A 21,376-nucleotide genomic window follows, 5' to 3' on the forward strand; every position below is an offset into this window, starting at 1 on the left:
AAAGAAAGCATTATTGTTGCACAGTAGAAGAGAGAGCTTAGTAGAGGGCTCTTGAGAGCCCTAAAACGCAAACCCAGTCTGTCTTTGAGAAACTATCGTAGTCATTTTGAGAAGGATGTTTCATAGAGTTAATTGTTTTGTGGGTTTTTAGGAGTCGGTTTGGCCAAAAAAGAAACTCCATGCTGCTTTCTTCACATTCCACTTGTGCATCACCTGCAAAGAAGCAGAAGGTAAGAAGCAGAAGCTAACATTTCTGTTTTAATAGCTGATATATGTGAATTGTTATGATTTATGCGATAAATCCGACTTAGATGTGTCACACACATTTGTTGTATGATTATGATTATGTATGATTAGAATTTTAGTTACCTATGACTGATTTTTTGTTTTGATGAAGTCTAGTTAGATACAGCAGTCACAAATTGCACCATGGTTTGCTTATCTGTCTCAAAACCAGCAAAGCTTTTTTTTGCTTCTTAAGTTCTAAAGTTGATACCTGAATACGTTACATCTTTATGGTATATTTCAGATGACCAAGTTCTGAGTGGTGGTGTTTGTTATTTAAGTCTAAACAACACGCAGATTTTGTTTAATAAATTCTGTGGGTCTCAAAATGCAATTTTCCCCATAGTCTGTGTGTTTATTTGCAGGATGGAGATACAATAAAGAAACAAAATATAAGGAAGTGTAGTTCCAGTGAGCACTTCAATGGAAAATCTGGAGAATCATCATCCAGTGCTCTGGACTCTTCATCTTTATTAGCTCGCATGAGGGCAAGAAACCACCTTGTTTTACCACAGCAGACAAGGGATGAGGGCAATGAGAGTCATCAGCCCGCACCCGCCCCGGTCCCGGGTTCCACAGAATACGATGAGCTGCTCGTGGATCTGCGCAACTTCCTGGCGTTCCAGGCCCGCGTGGATGGCGAGGCCAGCACTCGGGAGCTGCTGCAGGAGTTTGAGTCCAAACTGCCTGCAGAGCACTCCTGTGTCTTCAGAGAGCTGCTCCGCAATATCTGCACCTTCCATAGGAGCCCAAATGGGGAAGGGGTCTGGAGGCTGAAGCCAGAATTCCGGTGACCCTTGATCAGTGAAGGCACCTCTCTGTCCAGCTGACCACCATTCTCCTCTCCAAGGAGGAACACTGTGTGACTTTGAAAATTTTGAAGTATTTTGTATTCCTGAATACAGTCAGTGGTGCAGGACTTGTTGCAGGCTTAAAGCTAACTTAATTTCTGATTTATACTATTTATATAAAAGTGCCATCTACCTCATGGATGAAACAATACAAACTATCAGCACCTTTTCTTCAAAAGAAATCTTAATATAAATGGGATGAAGAACATATACTGACCTTTTATTACAATAAGATCCATGGAGGTTGCCATGGATTGTAAGACTTTGATTTCTGTGAAATTCTGGAAAACTACTTCCTTGATTTCCTGTTTATTACTTGAATGGCCATAGGGCACACAGTGTGCCATAAAAAAAAAAAGGCAGAGGGGAGATGATTTTAGTTAGCATGAGAGATTCACTTGTACTGACAAGTGCTTCAGAATAATTTTCTGTAACTTGCATCAGTAGTGAGAATTTTGTAATGTTTAACTAACTTGGGAAATAATTCTAATGCCATGAAGTTTTAATCACAAAAATTTGAAAGTGTAGCAGGATATTGAGTTAACTGACAATTGAAAATTATGGAAAACCTACTAAATTCCAGAGCACCCATTAACACCATAAGCAGCAATCCAGTTACAATCCCATACACCACTGGCAAGTGCTTGCTCTACAGTATTTTTTAAAACTGAGGTGACAGTAACTGTTATGTTTGTCACAAGTTGTGGACTTACTTAATGTTCATATGTTTCACTGTGATTTATGGCCAGTTACCTCTTACCACTTCAAATTTTATACCTTGATATAGACTGGGGTGTTAGCTGGTCAGAGGGGGAAGGGTGTCACTGTGTTTTACTCACCATACTCATTTTTGGGCATAGTTGGAGCATATGTCAGAGTTATGTGTCATTCATCTTCTATGGGTAGGGAAAACTTGAACTTAGCCAACTGTCAAGAAACTTTTAATACCAATTATTTGTAGCAAATCCAGGTACAACACTGGGTCTGTCTTCAAGGCACTTGTGTGCTACACAAGGAAGTTTTAAGGTGGAAAATGTGGACAGATTTTGAGAAGAAAACCGCATTGTTGCAGCAACATTGAATTACTGTATGGCTTAAACTAGGAATAGTTACATATGCCTAATGTCCTTCCTATCCCTATGCTATGGAAAGCTGAGCTAGTTTTAGCTTTTTTGTTCACTATGAAATTATCTTGTTTACTTTAAGTGGAAGTATAAATATTCAAAGATGAATGGTGAAACAAGAATACAAACTTTCTTTTTGTAAAAAAAAACCTTTTAGAGACTTCCAATGGCTTTTCCTCTTGTTTTTGCTCAGTGATAAACGGTGTGTAGAGATTTGCAAGAAGTGATCCTTCTTGACTTTTCAGAGGCTGGAATTAGGCAGGGCAGGGCAGGCAATTCAAGAATGTTTATTTTCCTGACAGCATTTGAAGATGGGACTTCTCCTAACATCTCTTTCTCTGATCCCATTTATATTCACTTACATTCCCTCTTTTGAAAACAGGTGAAACAAAGAACTTGGGCTGTAACTGCTGTTGATATGACTTGAAATGGATCAGAAAAAGAGTAAAACCAATTTTCTGTTTTCTTCAAATCTATGCAGACTGTGAATTGGTTTGGGTGTCTTATCCCAGCAGCAAACCAGGAATTCAGCAGTCAGCCAAGCTGCTGTTTGGTGTCCTGTTTCATTTAAACTCCCAATTTTAAAGACATCGTTCCTGTATACTAAGGAGAGTTTGCAGCTTCTTGGTCTGTTAATGTAAATAGACTTGCATGTACTTTTTATAAATTCTTGGCTTTTATGGACTTATTAAAAAAGGAAAAACAAAAGTGTGTTCTAGAAGTCATTGGGCACTGGGAAGAGTGGGCAGGGAGGTATCTTCTCCTGTATGCTGTGCACTGACCAAATTATTAATATTATCTTTAATTATATTTCCATTATCCATACAATTTCAAATTATGCATCCTAACTAGCTTTTTTCCAGTACTTGCATTTGTTGAAAATCTTTAAGGACTGAAGAAGTACTAATATAATACTCAAAAAATATTTGTAAGTAGTTGATCTCAAAAGCATATGTGATTAAAGATTTACTGATTTATACATAAAAGTTTTCCTAGAATATAATATAGCTACTATACATTTTAATGTAGTAGAGATATTTCAGAAAAATTCTACTTTCAGTCCATAAAACATCCGATTTTTGTTTGTTTAGCTTTACCTGTGTAAAGTGAATTCTTTTCACATCTCCACAGAATACCTGAAGCAGTTCCTCACTAACAGTGTTGCATAGTCAAACAAATGTTGTATTTTAGCTGTCTCAGTTTCCAAGTACTCAGTGCTGTAGTTGGTAGTTGCGACTTTATTTGTGCATGATTCCAAAAATCACTTATGTGGAATGTGTGTGTTCTTATATTTTGTTTTCTTACCTCAGTAAAAAGAGGGGATAACAAAAAATCAAAATACAGATGTTAATTTAGGAATAAAACTGGGAAAAAAACCACTAAATCTTACTAATAAAAGACATGTCATCATGGAACAGCGATTATAAACTTTAAATTAAGAAAAGCATACCACAAGGAACTACTGAAAATATCTTTACAGGAAAGATGCTAAAAGCTGAGCACCACACTACTGTGGGATGTGACCTATCATCCACACAGCTGAGCAGACAAATACAGTTGAATAAAAATCTAGAAAGTTAAATAGCAGAAACTTTGATTTCTCAGTAAGCAGTTGTGGGAACTGTGTACACTGCTTAGGTAAAACAAGCTGAAATGATACTTTAACAGCAGAAGTTAAAACATCATAATTGTTCCTTCTGGTTTCAAACCATATTTGTAAAGGGGGAGGTAGAAAAACCTTGCTTATGAAGATGTTTTCCCTTGTCCTCCCATCTTATCCTCCTTTTACCTTATTCCAGGTGCTTACTCTCCTGTGTTCACCCTTTTTCTGAAATGTATAGCCAACCAACACGTCTCTGGTATAGAACTAAATTTTGACATAGAGAAAAAAAGACTTAGCTAAAGGTTGTAGGCCTTTGACTTTTCTGGTCTATAATGATCCACCATGAAAGAAATGTAAGTTGCTGAATGGATAGATTGATTAGAAATGGTGATTAAAAATGGTATTTTAAATGCCTAACTTCTGTCTCTGGCTCAGCCTCTTCTCAAAGGGCTGCACCATGTGGAGAATTGAGACTGTTGCAGATAATAAATGTCATCCTCCCAAATAAAGCTATAAAGAAGTGGGGCTTTACATCTGCAAGTTTTGGCTTCAGGTGACAGTCTCCTATAGACAGTTGTACTCAAGTCATAAGGTCAGCTTTGCTTCTGATTCCAAGATTGCTAAACTTGGCTAAATGTTGCTGTCTGCTACTGCTGTAATCCTCTGCCTTTCAATAGGCTACAACAGAAGGGACAAACTTGATTGTTATTTTCCTTTTCTTCTATTCCAAAATAATTTTATTTTTAAAATAAGGAACTGGGTAGAGGAATAATTAAAACTGGTGGGATAATATCTAACTTGAATTCCTTTTGCATACTGCTGTGATTCATATGTAAAACCCAGTCATTACAGTTTAAGCAGTTGTCTCTCTTGAAGGGAGGAGGTGTTAAGGAACAGTAAAACAGCTGTATATCAGTGATTCACCAAGGAAAATGATGCAATGCCTCTTGTGCTGCTGGTGGCTGTGCCTTCTCAAAAGATATATGAAGCTGGTAAAAAATTAAAATATTACGAGACCCTATAGTGATTTTATCCAAATTTGGTATATATCCAATGTACAGGCTAAGAAATTACTAAATTTCTTCCTAATTTTTCCTCATGTTTTACATTTGGTAACATAGTCAGTGAGATTGATTTAAAATGTGGAGTAATCTACCTGCTTGGTCTTTTAGGAACAGGAATGTCTGGAATTTCTGCTGTAAATCTCTGGGTACTCTAATTCCTGCATTGGTTTCTCCATCTGATGGATGCAGTCTTTAGAGGGAAACAATACATCTTTCAGGTCCTTCAAAAATGCTTCAAGAAATGATAGCACAGTAGAAAGAAGCCCTGGTTGGAAAAAACATGTAATATGGTATTTTATTGTCTAGATCATTAATCCAGCAACTCTAAGTTACACAAAACTATCAGAGAAAATTTCTGAGAGTGCAGTTTTTGAAGGGCTTGCATAGAGCACATGTCTAGGAGTCAGGATGTGCTGGCCAGTCTGCACTTGGGAGTTTATCTCCTCTGGGAGAGATATTTATTTATCTCTTAGATACATGGTAAAAACAATCTGCTACTTAGGGCCATTTATAATGTCCATGTTCCAACATTGAGACTAAATGCTGAATATACTAAATGCTTACTAACTCAGGGGCTCTCTCCATCTTCCCAGGCCTCACGGGATTGCTATTCTGGGCTCTGGGGTGATGTCACCTCTCCTACTTCACACAGTATTGCTGATGTGGTACAGTCCTGTGCCTTCAGCTGAAACTTAGTAGATGAAGCTTTCCTTAGTAATTGTTAACTTGTTCTGGTGGGCATGGTTTTGCTGCCTCTCCTACCACTAAAAGTAAAGAGGAGTCTGTTATCTTTCATGCAAGGGCCATTCCTTTTTTCTTTTTTTAAATGGGCCTAAGCTGCTGTGGAACTGAGTGAAACACCTCATGTTCTTGCTCCCTGCCTGAAAAACACAGGGGAGACTGCAGAGGATCATTGTTTCATTCACAGAGCAGAAACGTAATCTTCTTTTCCCCAGAAAGAATAGACCTGTTGTGAGTCATTTAATTAGGAACTACAGAACCAGCACAGAAAACATAGGAAGTGTCAGGCAGCTGTGTTAAGAAGCAGCTTCCAGCCTGTTCTACCCACGCAATAACCATGCTTTTTCAATATTGCTATGCTATATTCACCACAATGGCATCAAAGATGATGTGGCAGGCCATACAATCAATACCCCCATTGTTACCCATACACTATACCTGAGAGCCAGATGATTGTGAAGTCTTCAGACCCAACAAGCTGTTTGTCCAGTCATTTGAGAGAGAAGGGAAAGCAATGCCAATGCTGAACTCAAGAGAATCCACCTAAAATTTTAAGTTAACTACCTATCATAGTTCCCTACAGATTCACAGCTTTTCCTGGGCTCCCAAAGCTACTCTGCTCACAACCTAAGTTGAGAGAACCTATTTTTATTGTACAGAACAGGGAGGTAGAAGCTTTGCACTAATTGCAAACCAGGACGTAGAATCATCAGAGGAGCTATGACCAACTCCTGCATAAGGCTTACATAAGTGGTGAGTCATGCAGTCTTACAAAAGAATTGGGAGAGAGGCTTTCATTATGTTGTTTGCCTAATCAGAAATATGAAAATAAAAGAACACAGCACTCAGTGGGTTACGTTTGGCTAACTGAAGGCTGAAATTTCTGCAGTTGCACTAGGATAGAGGCATTTCGTTGTTTGTAGTCCCAGCTTATATTAAACAGAGAGGATTTTTTTCATAAATCTTTGCCTCTGGGGCAGAGTTAAGGTTCTTAGGGAACCCTAGCTATGTGTTCCCAGACATTAATGTCTGGAAGCAGCACCATGAGAGTAAAAATGAAGGTATATGCCTAGAGAGGATACTGGGAGTAAATGAAAAGACCCAGGGGCAGGGTAGAGTTTGTGTGAATAAGAATGTGAAGAAGCCGTGAAGTGGAAGCAAAGCTTTTTAGGTTGACTGAAAAACAATGTAATGATGATTTCTCCTGTCTTACCAGTCTTTTTCCAAGCTCTCAGGCAGGTAGCTGAATGGGTCGTATTTTATCCAGCACTGTTGCTAGGCATGAGCTGAGATACCTGCAGCCCTTTCAAGGTAACTGGAGAATTTTGAGGATCAAGGTTGGCTGAAGCTTTATGTACAGCAACAGTGCTCTTTACACTGGTCTGATTAACCCATCACTGCTTCTCATTTTCCTCCACTCATCTTTTGCACTTCATGGGGCAAAAATTCGGGATTGTGTGGAGCTGTGGCCTCTTTGTCCCCACCTTATTCTCCTGTAGGTCCATCTGGTTGCTCAATGCAAATACTTCTGTCTAACATTGTGTGGCTAAGCAGAGGAGGCACTAGACATTTTTATCTGCCCCACAAAATACCTCCCAATACTTTCCTGCCTGGAAAGAGAATACAGCGCAGTGTGACACAAGAAGAACAGACACTGCTGCACGAACCATCGGGAAGGACTATTTGCTCCCCTGTAAGTTGTCAGAATGCCTTGAAAAGGACGACTATTCAGGATCCTTAGGGCTGGGGTTCGTTCCTTTGGGCTGCTTTTCCGTTTTAGTATTTCTTTGGGGGTGTGGAATCCCTTTCATCAACCAATGGGTGGGAAAAAAGGCAAATTACTGAAAGCTAATTGACTCTGGGAAATAGTTTAGCCTTAAAATAGCTCGTCAGAATGTGTGTATATTCCTGCCCCTATCCCTGAATACTTCGAAGCCTGGCTGTTCTTGCTGCACTGCACTAGCAGAACCCCGGACTCTGTCCTTAAAACCTCCTCCCCCCGGGCAGCTGTAGGGCCGGAGTTTGAGCCTGGGGAGCTGCAGCCTCCGTCCCGCAGCCCGGCCAAGGCACCAGGGCCGCACCAGCGGCGATTCCGCAGGCTGTGGGACAGGAAGGGGACGGGATCCCGGGCATTCCGCAGGCTGTAGGACGGGAAGGGGCCGGGATCCCGGGCATTCCGCAGGCTGTGGGACGGGAAGGGGCCGGGATCCCGGGCATTCCGCAGGCTGTGGGACGGGAAGGGGCCGGGATCCCGGGCATTCCGCAGGCTGTGGGACGGGAAGGGGCCGGGGATCCCGGGCATTCCGCACGCTGCGGGACGGGAGGGTGCCCGGATCCCGGGCATTCCGGAGGCAGGGATGTACAGAAGCTCACGCCTAGCTCCCAGTATACTTTTTATTGCTACAGCAACGACAGGAAACATCACCTGGGCTCAGCAATCTCCAAATCATAGCCTTTTTCAGCTGAAAAAAAAAAAAAAAAAAAAAGATGGTCGATTGAAAGGCTAGGGGTTTCGCAAGTGCGGTGTTCTGTTCTTCGCTGACACCTGGCCCTGTCCCCGGGGCGGCCGCTCCGATGCCATCGAGCGCACGGCGCTGCCCCATTGAACCCTTAAGCGCCGCTGATGGCCCGGGCGCGGAGCGGCCGCCCCTGCCCGGGGCCTTTGGCCCTCGGGGCTGCGTGCCCTGAGCGGCGCTCGGTTCCCCCGCCTGGCCGCGCCCAGCCGGGCCGGGCCGGGCCCGCCGCAGGGCCGCTGCCCCCTCACGCAGCGCGGTCACGGCCGCGGGGCGGCCCGGCCGAGCCCGCGCCGCCGTCCATGGCGACCCGCCCGCCGTGCCTGTGGCTGTGCCTGGCCGGGCTGCTGAGCCTGCGGGCGGCCGGAGCCCTGCCCCTGCGCCCCGACCCGCGGGACGCCGTGCTGGCCGCGGCCTTGCAGCGCCTGCGGGAGGTCTTCGACATCGAGGAGCTGCCGCCCGACGTGCTGCCCCGCAAGAAGCCGCCCCAGTTCATGGTGGATCTCTTCAACAAGGTGGCCGACGCCAACGGCATCACCCGCGCCCCGGGGCTGCTGCAGGGGGACGTGGTGCGCAGCTTCGAGGACCGAGGTGGGCCCGGGCGGCGGGGCCGAGCCCCGGTGAATCCCCGCGGCGGGCGGGGGCAGGCCCGAGGGGTCTGGCAGTGTTCCTAAAGAAGGGTCTTTTCCAGTTCACGTGGACCACCACCACTTCTACTTCGACATCAGCGCGATGGAGAAGAGCGAGCAGATGCTGAAAGCCGAGTTCAGGGTCTTCAAGCTTAAGAGGGCACATCGGTCCAGAAGGTCCGACACGCAACACTTCTGCAAAGTAAGTGGGGAAATATTTAAACACCTAATTCTGCTATCTTTATTATTAATACCGAAAATAAGGAGTGAAACTACGTGTCACACAAACCTGCTTTGTTGTTATTTTTGTCATCCTCACTGTTCCTTTGCTTCCAGCATGCAAAGAAGTAATGTAAAGTTTTGACTTTGCCTTTATGCTGACCTGTGTGCTATGGCAGTGAGCTTTCCCTAAAGATACCAATGTCAGACCTATCCCAAATTACTTTTCTGGGATTTGAGATATTTCGAAATTCGAATTGAAATTTATCTGCTGGAGCTGCTCCGAAAAATAGGAATAACATACAGGGATTCATGGGAAAACAAGGGGGGTAAGGAAATTGAGTGTATCTATTCCTCTGGCAAAGGGCAGGATTGGACTTTTTGCCGACCTGAAGACAAGTATGAGGAGGAACAGAAGACTTTGACGGTGTCAGGTGTTCAAAACAGGATAGGGATGGATAATTTTCTATAGTATCTATATCTGGTATCCTGCCTCTGAACACATCTAGAAGTAGATGTATGTAGAGATAAATGGTTTTCTGTTAAACGGTCCCAAATCTACTTTTTGCCTCTTTTAGAATGAGAGTACAGTTTTACAGCTGTGATGTAGCAGGAACTTGCATAATCTTCATCCTCCTAGTTTGCTTTAAGAACAATCAAATTAATTTCTTCTTGTTCTTTTTGTATATTGCTGTTATTTAGGTGGAAGTGTATGAGCTCTTGGAGAGTGAAAATAAGCCACAGAAAAAGCATCTCATTGCATCGAGATTATTGTCCCTCTACACAGAAGGCTGGGAAGTCTTCAACGTCACACAGACAGTAAGCAGAGAAGTCTGACTTATTATTTTTTTTTTCCTAAACTCTTGAAATGACATCTTATAACTCCAGCATTGCCATTAAGATGGGTTTTGAGGTCAGTTCAAACAGAAGGACAGCAGCAGAGGGAGAAGCTTTCTCTCTACCCTTGAAAGTACACCCAGTGCTACCTGAAATAAAGTAGTGTTTATGAGCTGCTTGGAGCACAAGCATGGTGAGAACTGAGTAACCCAAACCTAGCCGATTAAGGGACGTCAGGCCAAGTACTGATTAAAACCTTGTGCTAGTCTTTAGACTGCCAAAGCAACTGGCATTGGTTGCCTTCTAAGAGTAGGTTTTAATTTCTCCGTTTTATTCTGGCAGCATTTCTGTAGAGCAGTATTGCTTCAACATTGTGTTTCCGGAGTTTGTCATGGTTGGATTGCCTGTCATTCAACTTCCCCCATAGACTTCTGTATCTGTGAGCTTCAAGATCTGCTTTGTAGCTATCCATAAATTGTAACAGTAGGTGAATGCCTTTCCACAGCAAAAGAACCCACACGTGGATTAAAGCTGTACTCTGGGACAGTGTTTTTCATTGCCTTAGCTTTATGATCAGGCTGAGCAGCGTGCTTGGATGATTGGTTGAGTTCCTTCTTAAGGCATGATATTCCTGCTAGAGAATGACCTGGCCTAATCGATCAATGTGCAATTATAACAATTTGATAAGTAAATTTGCTTGATTGTGAATTTCTTCAAATGTCATGGTTTTTAGGCACACATAAGTCTTAACGGTATGAAAAGTCTGGGGAGTTCATATTACTGTGTTCAGATTGCTATGAAAAATAAATTCCTGCTGAAAGTCAGAGAGAGCTTATTTTAATATTAAAAAGTGTTGAGTGTACACTCAAGTGTTCACTGGTAAATTCTCTGAAATTAATTATCTTTATGTAAATGTAGCTTTGGGGAATGCGTATGCTATTTTGTATTTTAAGTGTTGAATTACTTGTTTAAATATTCAAGTCAATGGAGTCTCAGCTATACAGTTATCTCACTTCTATTATAATATATGTCCTTATGCTCTCATAGCTTGTTGCCTATTCTCTTTTCCTAATATAAACTTATTATAAACATTGCTTAATTACAATGCTGTAATTAGAATATTGAAACAATATTTTTTCTTTTCCCGATCTTCACCAGGTTTCCAAGTGGGTTGGAAACAGCAGCTCCAACCATGGCTTTTGGATAACTGCGACACACGTTTCCAGCAATGGAATGAAACACGACGTGGTTACATTTGCCAAGAGCCAGAGCGCTTTGCAGGAGAGCAGAAATGCTCTCCTTGTTCTCTTCACGAACAGCAACAAACGCAGGTCTCACAGCTTTGTACCCTCTGCTACAAGTAAGTGCACTTTTAGAGTATGAATTGCCTGTTCATCGTCTGTCGCCTCCTGCTACCTCATGTAGACCTAACCTCAGTTATTTATTTAGTTTATTGCAGTATTGAACAGGTTTGAAGTTTTGCTTTGTCACTGATACAAATTTGATTTGATAGTCCTTTCTAGTAGGTCACCAGCATCCTAAATTGCCCCTCCCTTCACAAAAACTGTGTGTGCCAGAAATATTCATTAATCCTAAGGAGAATCGGGTTTATTTCGTTTGTAAAGGGGTGGGAGTTCTATTATTTAAGTACTGCTTATATTATTTTTGTGGTGGTGAAATTTGCATGAAAATTGTATGTTAGGTTTATACTGAAAAAAAACTCAGTGACCTGGAATGCTTTGTCAAAATTCTGGTAAAGTATCTGTAAGTAGAGTCATTAAGTGTGATTTTAAGAGTGAAAGAGGTTGTAAAACAAGCAATTTGAACTTCTCTGTCCTTGGTTTTTAAGCACCTTTTTAACTTCAGTGACTAATTAGCATTGTGACTAAAAGCTGCTTTCATCAAAGACAACGCCCTAGTCCCTTAAAATACAAAACAGCGTCTTACCTCTCCCACTGGCCTTAGTGTAAAATCAGCTAAGGCTGGATTTTAGGGCCTGATAAATGCAAAGAGCTTGAGGGAGGGGCAAAAATCATACTGTTTTGGCTTTCCAGGCTTTTCTGGTAAACGGTTGTACTTGCATATTAGAAGCTAGGTAGGACAATATTAAGAAGTAGGTGGTGAAATTATTTAGAAATAAAATATAAAAATTAAAAATTAGGCTGGTTTGTTTATTTTTGTTTTCCAAATAAAAATTAATAGTGAAATCCTAGATCTAGTTTAATGAGCATCAAGCTCTGCACTGTGTCAGGATTGAGAGATTCTTTAACGAAGAAACTCTCTAGACCTGCTCGTTGTTAGTTGTCATTGATCACGCAGGTTGTTCTGCATATCAGTGAATTCCAGCTTGTGTACATGGATCTCCATGGATCCCAGGGCTTCTCAGAAGGTTCTTCAAGAAAGCATCCTATTGTCAGTACAATTAATTCCTTAGTGTTCAGTAAAGCTGGTGGTGGTTTTTTTTAGGATCAAAAATTTGAAAAATGTATTTTTTTTTTTACAATATGACTTTGCACATTACCAGGTTTTTGCACATTCTGCTTTGCAAGTATATGGGTATAGTTCCTGGGAGGATACTGGAGAGAAAAAGGCTGTGATCTCCACCCTCTGTTAGCACTGCCCAGAATAATGTGTGTTGTAGGAGTGGCTGTATGAAGACAGTTAATACCATTCTGACTAGATTCAGCCCTGAAGAGGAACTGTGGAGTTCAGAATATTTGGTAGATCATTGTGAGTTTTTTCTATTTCTGCTGAATTGGGGCTTTTCCAAGACACAAGATTTGACAGATTAGGAAGTATGGCTGAAGTGGCAATTGAATACACACCCCTTCTGGTATATTCACAGGTTAGGTGCTGTTTTAAAATCTGCTCTGAAGACTTCGATGTAGATTTAATTAATAGACTTTCACACAGAATACTGTACTTTGTAAATGAACTTTGTTTGTGAAATATTAACATACAGCTTCCTTTCAGAATCAGAAACAAACCACCCTGCCAAATCCGATGCTTCGCGGGTTTCTCGTGACACTGCTGTAATGGAAAGCAGCAGTGCCAGCATGAGCAGGAGACCCCGAGCTGCTGCAGCCCCTGCTGCCAGGAGCCCGTTGGCAGCATGTCACAGAAGGGAGCTCTATGTGGACTTCCATGCTATTGGCTGGTCAGGATGGATTATTCACCCAAGTGGATACAATGCATTTTATTGCAGAGGGTCCTGCATCTTCCCTTTGGGGGAAAGTCTAAATGCAACAAACCATGCTACAGTTCAGTCCATTGTTTATACACTGAAATTGTCTCAAGATGTCAGCATGCCCTGCTGTGTGCCAGATGAATTGAAGTCCCTCAATCTTCTCTACTTTGATGACAAACAGAATGTCGTACTTAAAAATTATAAAGACATGGTGGCAACAAGGTGTGGTTGTCATTAGCAAGACTTCTTTTTTTCTCTGCATTTGTGTGCACCTGGATTCAGTTCCCCATTTACCACTGAAGATACTAAAGGAGATGGCATTTCAGTTTACAGGGCAGGAGAGACAGAAACTGGTCTGTGCTTCAATCCTTCTCCTCTCACCATGGCTGTCGAAAGGTGACTGGCTTGTGAAGAGCTGTGGACTTCAAGACCTCCATGGAGAGTTCTTTGAGTGCCTGTTCACCAAGGAAAGCATTAAAATCAGGAACTTGCTATGTGAAGGAGTGGAAGCACATTAAGTTGACTGTTCAAATTAAGGTCTTGTTCTGTATACCAAGGCTCAGAATTTCTAGTGATTTAACAGACATGGCATCCTGCCTCCATCCAGGATGGGATGCAGGTGTCAGTAGCACAGCCCTAATCAGTTTTGGATGCACAATCCAGTGGGGGTGTGCAGTCCTACTTTTTGAGCTTTCAGGGTAGGTATTTGCCCAGAGTAAATTTCAGAGGTTTCTACAACTTGCAGATCATGCATTACCAGGAAATTAACTTCTTCCCGTGAGCTTTATGCAGCTCTACCAAATGCAGAGAACTCCTCATAAGTCCCCATGGGACTTGCTAGCCAGTCTGAAGGAGCCCATGGGTCAGTATTTGGCTGGGAATCATACTTGGCTTCTAACTCAGGGCTGCAACTCTGTAAGGTGAGGCAGTGCCTGTCCCTATGATGGCTGTCAGGGTGTGTGGCACCAGAGACTGCCTCTGTGTATTTGTTGTACTGTGGGATCCTAAGCTTGGGTCAGAATCCTCGTGGTTTAGCAAGAGGAAAGAAAACCATGAAGCTTTGGAAGTCCATGAGAATGTCCTAGATACTGGCCTGGTCTGGTGTCTGGGGTGAGCTTTGATAGAATGCACAGTGTACCTGCTGATTCCCTGCCTTCTTTGAGGAATAGAAGGCCCAGGCTTGGATGGGGCCCCTTGAGATCTTTCAGTCTTGCTACATTTTCCTGCAGGTAACCAGCCCATTGCTGTTCCTCAGTCAATTCATTGAGGTGTATCTTAAGCCTGGGTGGTTTCTTGTTTCCATTAACCCTTGAAGGAGGCTGATCTCTCACAGAATGTGGCATCTCCCATGGCTAGAATCTTCACGGAGAATTTTTTTACTCCAATGAGACTTAAAAAAAAAAAAAGTAATGTTTTTCTTTCTGTAAATACTGATGTGTATTATAAATTTATTTAATTTAAAACCTAAACACTTGGGGTATATTAAATTAATCTGTAATATAAAATGCAAATTTTTAAATAAATGTAATGTAACAGTGGTATGGTTTGTGTGTTGTATTTGAACCTTTCCTAGAGTCATGAATCAAATAATTTTCCAGAAGAGAGGACATTCCCAATGGCTTCAGTGGGTACTATATCAAGTCCTCTGTGGCAAAGAGTAGAACAGATAAGGAGGATAGACATGTTTCCCTTCAGGGAGGATCCAGTAGTTATTCCTCAAGTGAAAGTGTTTCGGTCTTGGTATGTGGTTGCCCTGGCACAGTGGAATGTAAATCTGGTAGCAGGGTGGTTCTAAGTGCTGCATCAGCCACACCCAGCCATGGGATTCAGTGCCATTGCCAAAGGCACCTTGGGAAGCATAGAGAGCCATAAAGGATCTCCCTTTAACTGTTTTATTTCCCAGGCTGCTCTTTCCCTTTTCCCAGCAGAAGTACCTACCTGTTTTAACTCTGTAGGAACTACACCTTGGGAGGGGAAAGATGCATCTTCAGTGAGGGTCTGGACCAGGTTGTTTCTGAATGGTGACTTCAGCTGATGTTTTATTTTTGCTTCTTGTGGTAGAGGCCCTAAGAACTGAAGCCAGAAGTTTTTACTGACAGCATTTGGAGTGGATTGGCAGAGGCAGGATCTGTGTCCAACATTGCATCTTCTGTCCATGCATGACAAATGCTTCCAGCACCATCAGCTGTATATCAGCTTCATCCTTCACTGCTCAACCCAGAGAACTGCCCATTGTTTTTCTAGGATGTCATAATATGTTTCTTCTTGTTTCAGATGCCAGGAAAAAAAATTTCTACTGAAAAGCAGGTATGATTAATAAATAAATGATGGGCACACTGAATATTAGCTAACATAGTGCTGCCCTACAATAGGTGAAATATGCACAGGCAAGGTAGGAGCACTAGGTAGTTTTGCACACATTAAATTATTTTTTTTCTGCACCACTCAACTTAGTCTTATTATGCCCCATTAAACCCTGATAATTAAAACAAAATATATTGGAATTGTTTATCCTGGACTTTGTAAGGAAATGAGGTTCATAATAATGCCAAGGGAAAAAATTTACACTACACCACAACTTGTAATTAGAATAACAATTAAGCACAAGTAGGCTCTTTCTTTTTGTTGCCTTTTTTTTGTTTTGTTTTGCTTTAAAATAAAGGTGAATTTTCTTCTCATTCATTAACTGAAACATTTAAGAATTTCAAAATAAGAAGAAAATCCTACTCATGGTAGAGCTGAAGGGTTACGCTCAGCCCCATGACAAAGCATTTGGTCCAAATTTGGAACTAAAGTGGTCCAGGCTTGTGAGGTATGTGCAGTCACACTCTGATCCTTAAGGTGGGGAGAGCACTAAGCCAACATGGCAGTGGGGTCTCAGTGTGTTGTGGTAAAGAGCACAAATTTACAGGAGTGGTCTCCTGATTGTAGAAATGTTTTTTTTAAGGGATTTCTGTGGTGCTCCTTTCACAAGGTCTAGATGATGGGCAGGTGCTCCTTGACACTGAAGCGGGGGAAAGGATCTGCTGGGGGTGTCCTGGAACAGGTAAGGCAGAAAGGATGGGCTGGGGGAAATTGATCTGAGGTGGTTTCCTTTTTTCTGGGGGGTGGGCGCAGGGATGGGGTGAGCTGGGGAAGAAGAGAAAACTTCTGTGTGCCTGCCCTGAGGAAGCTGGAGCACAGCGGTGCTGTAAGTTCTCTTCTATCCACTCTGCAGGCTTGAAAATGCTGTTCGGTATGAGGCAATCTTCTAGGAATGCTCGGTGTTTCTTCCAGACTGCCAAGGGTAATTACTATGGTTCCTGTTCTTCGTATAGGAAATGGGACAATTATTTGAAAGAGCCGTGGAGGATAGTACTTATTCATAGTCCTGGAGCTTGTCTCCGGGAAAGAGGGGTGACTGGGTGTCTATGGTAAATTCCAGGTCTTTCCTACAGATACCAAACCCTCCAAACAATCCCCAGTCCCTTTTAGATTGCACATGCAAATGCGTGTACACACGTGGGTTCATTCTTATGTACCCCCACGTGCACATGTTCAGAGGCAGCTTCACTCCTGGTTCAGCCCCAAGGATGGTGCAACTTTCCCAGAACTGAGATGGAGTGCTTGGGCTAATGCGAGAGCATTGCCACAGCCAGAGGGTGCATTTCAATGGCTTTGTGCAAAAGTATGTCACACCTAGGCCACTTCTGTGCTGGCCTGGAGTGCCGCTCACCTCCAAGGAGAGTCGTTAGTAGGTGTGAATTTGCCTTACCTTTGGTGAATGAGACAATTGTGCATTAAAGCAGCTAGTAAAAAGTTTTATTTCTTCCTATTGGGTTTATTGCTAGAAGCCATTCACAGAATAAGGGGGAACTGCTAGCTTTCTGTTGTTACAGAATCTGTGCAGCTTTAGATTCTTGCATATACTAACTGCCCTTACTCAGAGCAATAATGGATTGCCTTATCTGGAAAACAGAAGCTGCAGATTTTCCCTGAGAAAATGACCTGATACTGAGAAGTCACTAAACTTTAACTGAAACCACGATTTGGTGATGCTGTAAATTCAGGCCTTGTGACACAAAGCAGCATAAACCCCAGTATGGTGGTTCAGATCTGCTCACAGAAACCTTGCTTGATTAATCATCAGGTTACATGTGTCAGGCAGCACAAAACTGGTGTGTGTATTTAAAAATCTGTGTACACTTTCTACTGTGATCCGCATTGTAATCAACTCTTCATCTGCATCATATTTTCGGCTAAATGTGCTGAGTCAGTGTTTGTGGCCAAGCAACTGTGTCCTCAAAAGCCATAGACTGAAAGACTTTCCCTTGGAAATCTTTATTCACAACTCTTGGTTAGAAGACTTGTTTTATCTGAGAAGAAGCACTTTGTATGATATCTTCACTAAAAACCCAGATAATGTCCCTGAAAACCAGTGTTGTTTTGCCTCATCCTGGCATAGACCCTGCCTGTGCTAAGCACAGGTTTGGTAAAGGCACAGCTCCAGGCAGAGAGTGGTGGATACTGAGGAAGGCTCCTGGCAGACTAATCTTGTGTGCCACTAGAGGTGCCACAAGGTTCCTTCTTGTTTTGCATTGAGAGGGAAGGCAGGAGTGAATGATGGGCTGTTCATAGGGTCCTGGCCAGCTCTGAAGGGAAACTTACAGCACTAAGAGAACTATGTGGAGGGCAGTGATGAAGGTCTGTGTGTACATACATGAAGCTTTTTGCGACCTGGATTGAGTGAGTATAACACTGCCAGGATATAAACAAGACAAGAAATCATGGGATCAGGCCTGGCATACTGAGTAACTTCTCAGTGGTATGTAATTTAAGCTAATATCCCTTTCAGTCTCATGCACTTCCTTTGCCATGTCATGAAATTTCTATCCAATTCAATTGATTGCTTAGCCCTTGTCTAGGTTCTGATCAGAGACCTTCCTCTCTGATGTTGCATGTTCCTTTATCTAACGGTCATGTAATTTCTGTTAACAACAGCTCTCAAATTAGAAGACAATATATACCAGTATATGCATACCAGTATATGAAGTCTCCATTAAAGGCAGAAGGAAGAGAGAGAAGGAAAGCTTGCTATAAATGGGACCAGGAATGTAGAAGTTCAATTACCAGAATTCATTTTCTTTGCGCATGTTAAACCTGTTGTAGCTACTGTAACTAGCACATGCAGTTGGGTCTAATTTCTGCTTTCCAGCTTGACCTAATTGATGCTCTGATTTGCAGTCACCTTACCTCTATGAGTCCATGTTTCATTACATTTTCCCCTTGCTCCTGAAATCCTAAAATTTCCATGGGGAAAAATAGACTATAGCAATCTAGAGCTTTTGTGTATGAACTGACAATCCTTTCTCCCCTGTAAATTTCTTCATCTACCCATGAACAGTGGAAATACAGTCGGTTGACAAAGAGGTTTGTTAATTACCCCCAAATACTCCTTTTTTAGGCTAGCATAACTACTTATAACTCAATGGGAGTTTTACTTAAACTCTGAATGAAAACTGCAGTGATATAAAAGCCTAGAGATAATTTCATAACCTAATTGGGGTGTTTATATTACAGGACTCTGCTATTCTCAGTCCCTGCCTGTAATTGCAAAGAAAGAGTTCTCTGATGAGGAATGTGTCAGTATTTTCCATGTAAAATTATTTGAAGAAAAGCTTTTGAAATATGAAAACCTCATGGTTTTAGCTTTAAATAAGCAATTCAGTCATCATTAAAAAAAAAACCTCTAATGTCTCCTGCAGCTTTGATTTCAAACACGTCACATTCTTCATTAAAGCAATCATTGTTAAAACAGAGGGACATAAAGCAACATAGGATTTATTCCTTCATTAAACTGATGATCCGTATATGAAGCCAATTAACATTATGAGTCTGGTGAACATCAAGTGTAAAGAGGTTACAGAAAATTAAAAGCAGTCACCTTGGTCTTTAGATAAAGAAAGAACACTTTTACATTATAAATTATAAGAGTGTCCAAGCGGGACAAATCGGCAAATTTGGTTAATTGGAAAATACATTTTACTGCACATGAATTAGGGTAAAATAACCTTTTAGCTGCTAGCCTTTTTCTGTGGTCAGGTATTGAGAATCACAGGAAAGGAAGCATTTGGACATGGAGGGGCAAGAGGGCCATTTCATCCAACTGAGTTGTTCCTTGAGTTTTTCGAATGATCCCCTCAAAGCTCAGTGTTTCCAAGGAAAACATCCATTCAGTGATTTTGCTCAGCAGTTCAGCCCTAGGTTTTGTTTTCATGGGTGAAATATAAGAAAAGGTGTTTGTGTGTGCAGCACAGGAACAGTTCTGCGCTGACAGACATGATCAGCAAAGTGTCTATCCTGAATTATACTTATTTGGACTTTTTCTTGCAGACCTAGTAACTAATATTGATGTCACAATAGTCACAGTAATAACAACATTAATAATAATAGTAATGAAAATTAAGTTTATGAAGGAGACTTTAAGAACATTACATTAAAAGGTATTTTTTTCCCCTGAAATATTGCAGCTCTGTATGTTATTTCATTCTTGTTTTTAGTGCTTTGGTAGCTAGATCAGAGCAACTATCAGAGAAATACTAGTCATGATCCCAAACAACTTACTGCATATTTTCTCCACTGTAGTCCCAAACTGGCAGGAAAGCGTCTGCAGCAGGGGGACACGGAGGGAGGCCGGAGCCGCTCTGCCCGCAGCCGTTCCCCGGGGGGGACCGGGCGGGCCGGGGCCGGGGCCGGGGCGCGGAGCGGGGCCGGAGCTGCGGGCGCTCTCCGTGGTGCTGAAGCGCCGCCGCCCCGGGGCTCCGTCCGCCGAGAGCAGCACCCAGGACTCCCCAGCGCTAACTTTTAATTATGTCAGCCCCGCGTTTCTAGCATTAAAATTAAATAGACGTCGAGCTGGCGAGGGGTGGGGGATTATATATTGCTTAGTTATCTCCTTGTTTTGCAGCTACTGGTCCTTAGGAGAAAGTTGAGTCTCGACCGGCTCAGGGTTCTTTTGCTTCTATTTAAAAAGCAGCGACTTGGAGCACTTCCCCGTGCTCCATTCCGCCTTCTCCCCCTCCTGTAATACGCTGAACTTGCAGGCTTCAAACTGCTGGGGAAAGTGAGTCTTGGAGCCAAAACAGCAATGCAGCCCCCTGACTAGAGCAAGGCCTGAGAGCACCATAATGAAGTTATTATTATTTTATTAGGGGTTCTTATGATAAAACACTATCTCACTCATCTCTTCCCAACGTCAGAGAAAAAGGAAAAGGAATATCTGCCTCTGTGCAAAGGGATCCTACAGTACTGGCCCTGTGTGGATTTTAAAGCTCAAGAGGGGGAGACTGTCAGGAGAGATGCAGGCAGCACCTCTAGGTTATGGCCTTCTTTTTTAAGGCGACTTGACCTAAAGCTTGTGCTGCTATTTTGTCAAGTGCAGTCAGATTCAGAGCATTGGTCTTTGATCTTGCATGGTGCTGTAAAAGCCATCTCAATTTGTAGTATACTTCACTGCTCAGAGATTTGCCTGGATGGTGAGCAAATGTCTGTTGTCAAACAAAGATATTCCTAAAAGTGTGTGTGTAGACATGTAAACATATAAAAAACACCTGAAGACAGCCTTCTACATCTGTTACTACTATGCTAAAATTATAAGTGAATGGATAAGATAGGATCAGATCAAATCAATTTGTATCTCAAAATTAATTTTTGCCTTGCTTTGCTAAATTAATGCTTCACAGGATGGAAGCATACATAACTCCAGCTTGAATATACATTAGGGGAATTTCCACATCTATGCCTAATGTAAAAGACAGAGCAGGTGATATTTCTAAGGCTTATTAGTGTTTATTTAATGAGATCGTATGTACAGAATCAACTTTCCAAAGACATCATCTCTTCAATATCACTATTTCTGCACCTGTATTGCCTGTATCCATCTCCTTTGCTCTGGTATGAATGTGCTGTCTTTAAACTCCCATCAGATCTAAGAGAGCCTGTGTAGATTTGCTCGCCCTTCCTGCACAGAACATTACAATCTTTATAAAATATTAAATTTGTGTAGTCTGCCGGAGAAGCAATTGTTCCAAAATAAAATCAGCAGTCTAGACGAAACATAGACACCAGAACTTATCAACAGTTGTCTGACTTACATCTTCTGATGCATCTTGAGTGGGTCATAATACCAACTTTATTTTCAGTGGTGCATAAATTAATTACACGCATTTAATAACCAAAATATCATTATATTCCCCCTTTAATATCATAAAGGCTTTACGCCAGGGAAGCACTTAATGTGCAGGGGGCCATAACAGGCTATTATCCTTGTGTAATGCTATTACAG

The 21,376-nt window shown here is 42.0% G+C and overlaps 2 protein-coding genes across 4 annotated transcripts in view; both read left to right on the forward strand.

The window, feature by feature from the left end:
- The window catches only part of ERCC6 (ERCC excision repair 6, chromatin remodeling factor), a 43,051-nt gene extending 40,083 nt beyond the window's left edge, over positions 1-2,968 (forward strand). For all 3 annotated transcript variants that reach the window (XM_054636874.2, XM_054636875.2, XM_054636873.2), the window contains 2 exons: positions 152-230; positions 651-2,968. In XM_054636874.2, coding sequence (XP_054492849.2) covers positions 152-230; positions 651-1,079 — 508 coding nt within the window. In that variant the 3' untranslated portion in view covers positions 1,080-2,968. The remainder of the gene's footprint in view (positions 1-151; positions 231-650) is intronic.
- Positions 2,969-8,283: 5,315 nt separating this feature from the next.
- LOC129123375 (bone morphogenetic protein 2-like) lies at positions 8,284-14,516 on the forward strand. Its single transcript, XM_054637707.2, has 5 exons — positions 8,284-8,772; positions 8,873-9,012; positions 9,732-9,848; positions 11,025-11,226; positions 12,840-14,516. Exons 1-5 carry the CDS (start codon positions 8,292-8,294, stop codon positions 13,289-13,291), a joined length of 1,392 nt encoding a protein of 463 aa, XP_054493682.2. The 5' UTR covers positions 8,284-8,291; the 3' UTR covers positions 13,292-14,516.
- Positions 14,517-21,376: the final 6,860 nt, after the last annotated feature.

Source organism: Agelaius phoeniceus, chromosome 9, assembly GCF_051311805.1.
Source record: "Agelaius phoeniceus isolate bAgePho1 chromosome 9, bAgePho1.hap1, whole genome shotgun sequence".
In the NCBI taxonomy this organism is placed as follows: Eukaryota; Metazoa; Chordata; class Aves; order Passeriformes; family Icteridae; genus Agelaius; species Agelaius phoeniceus.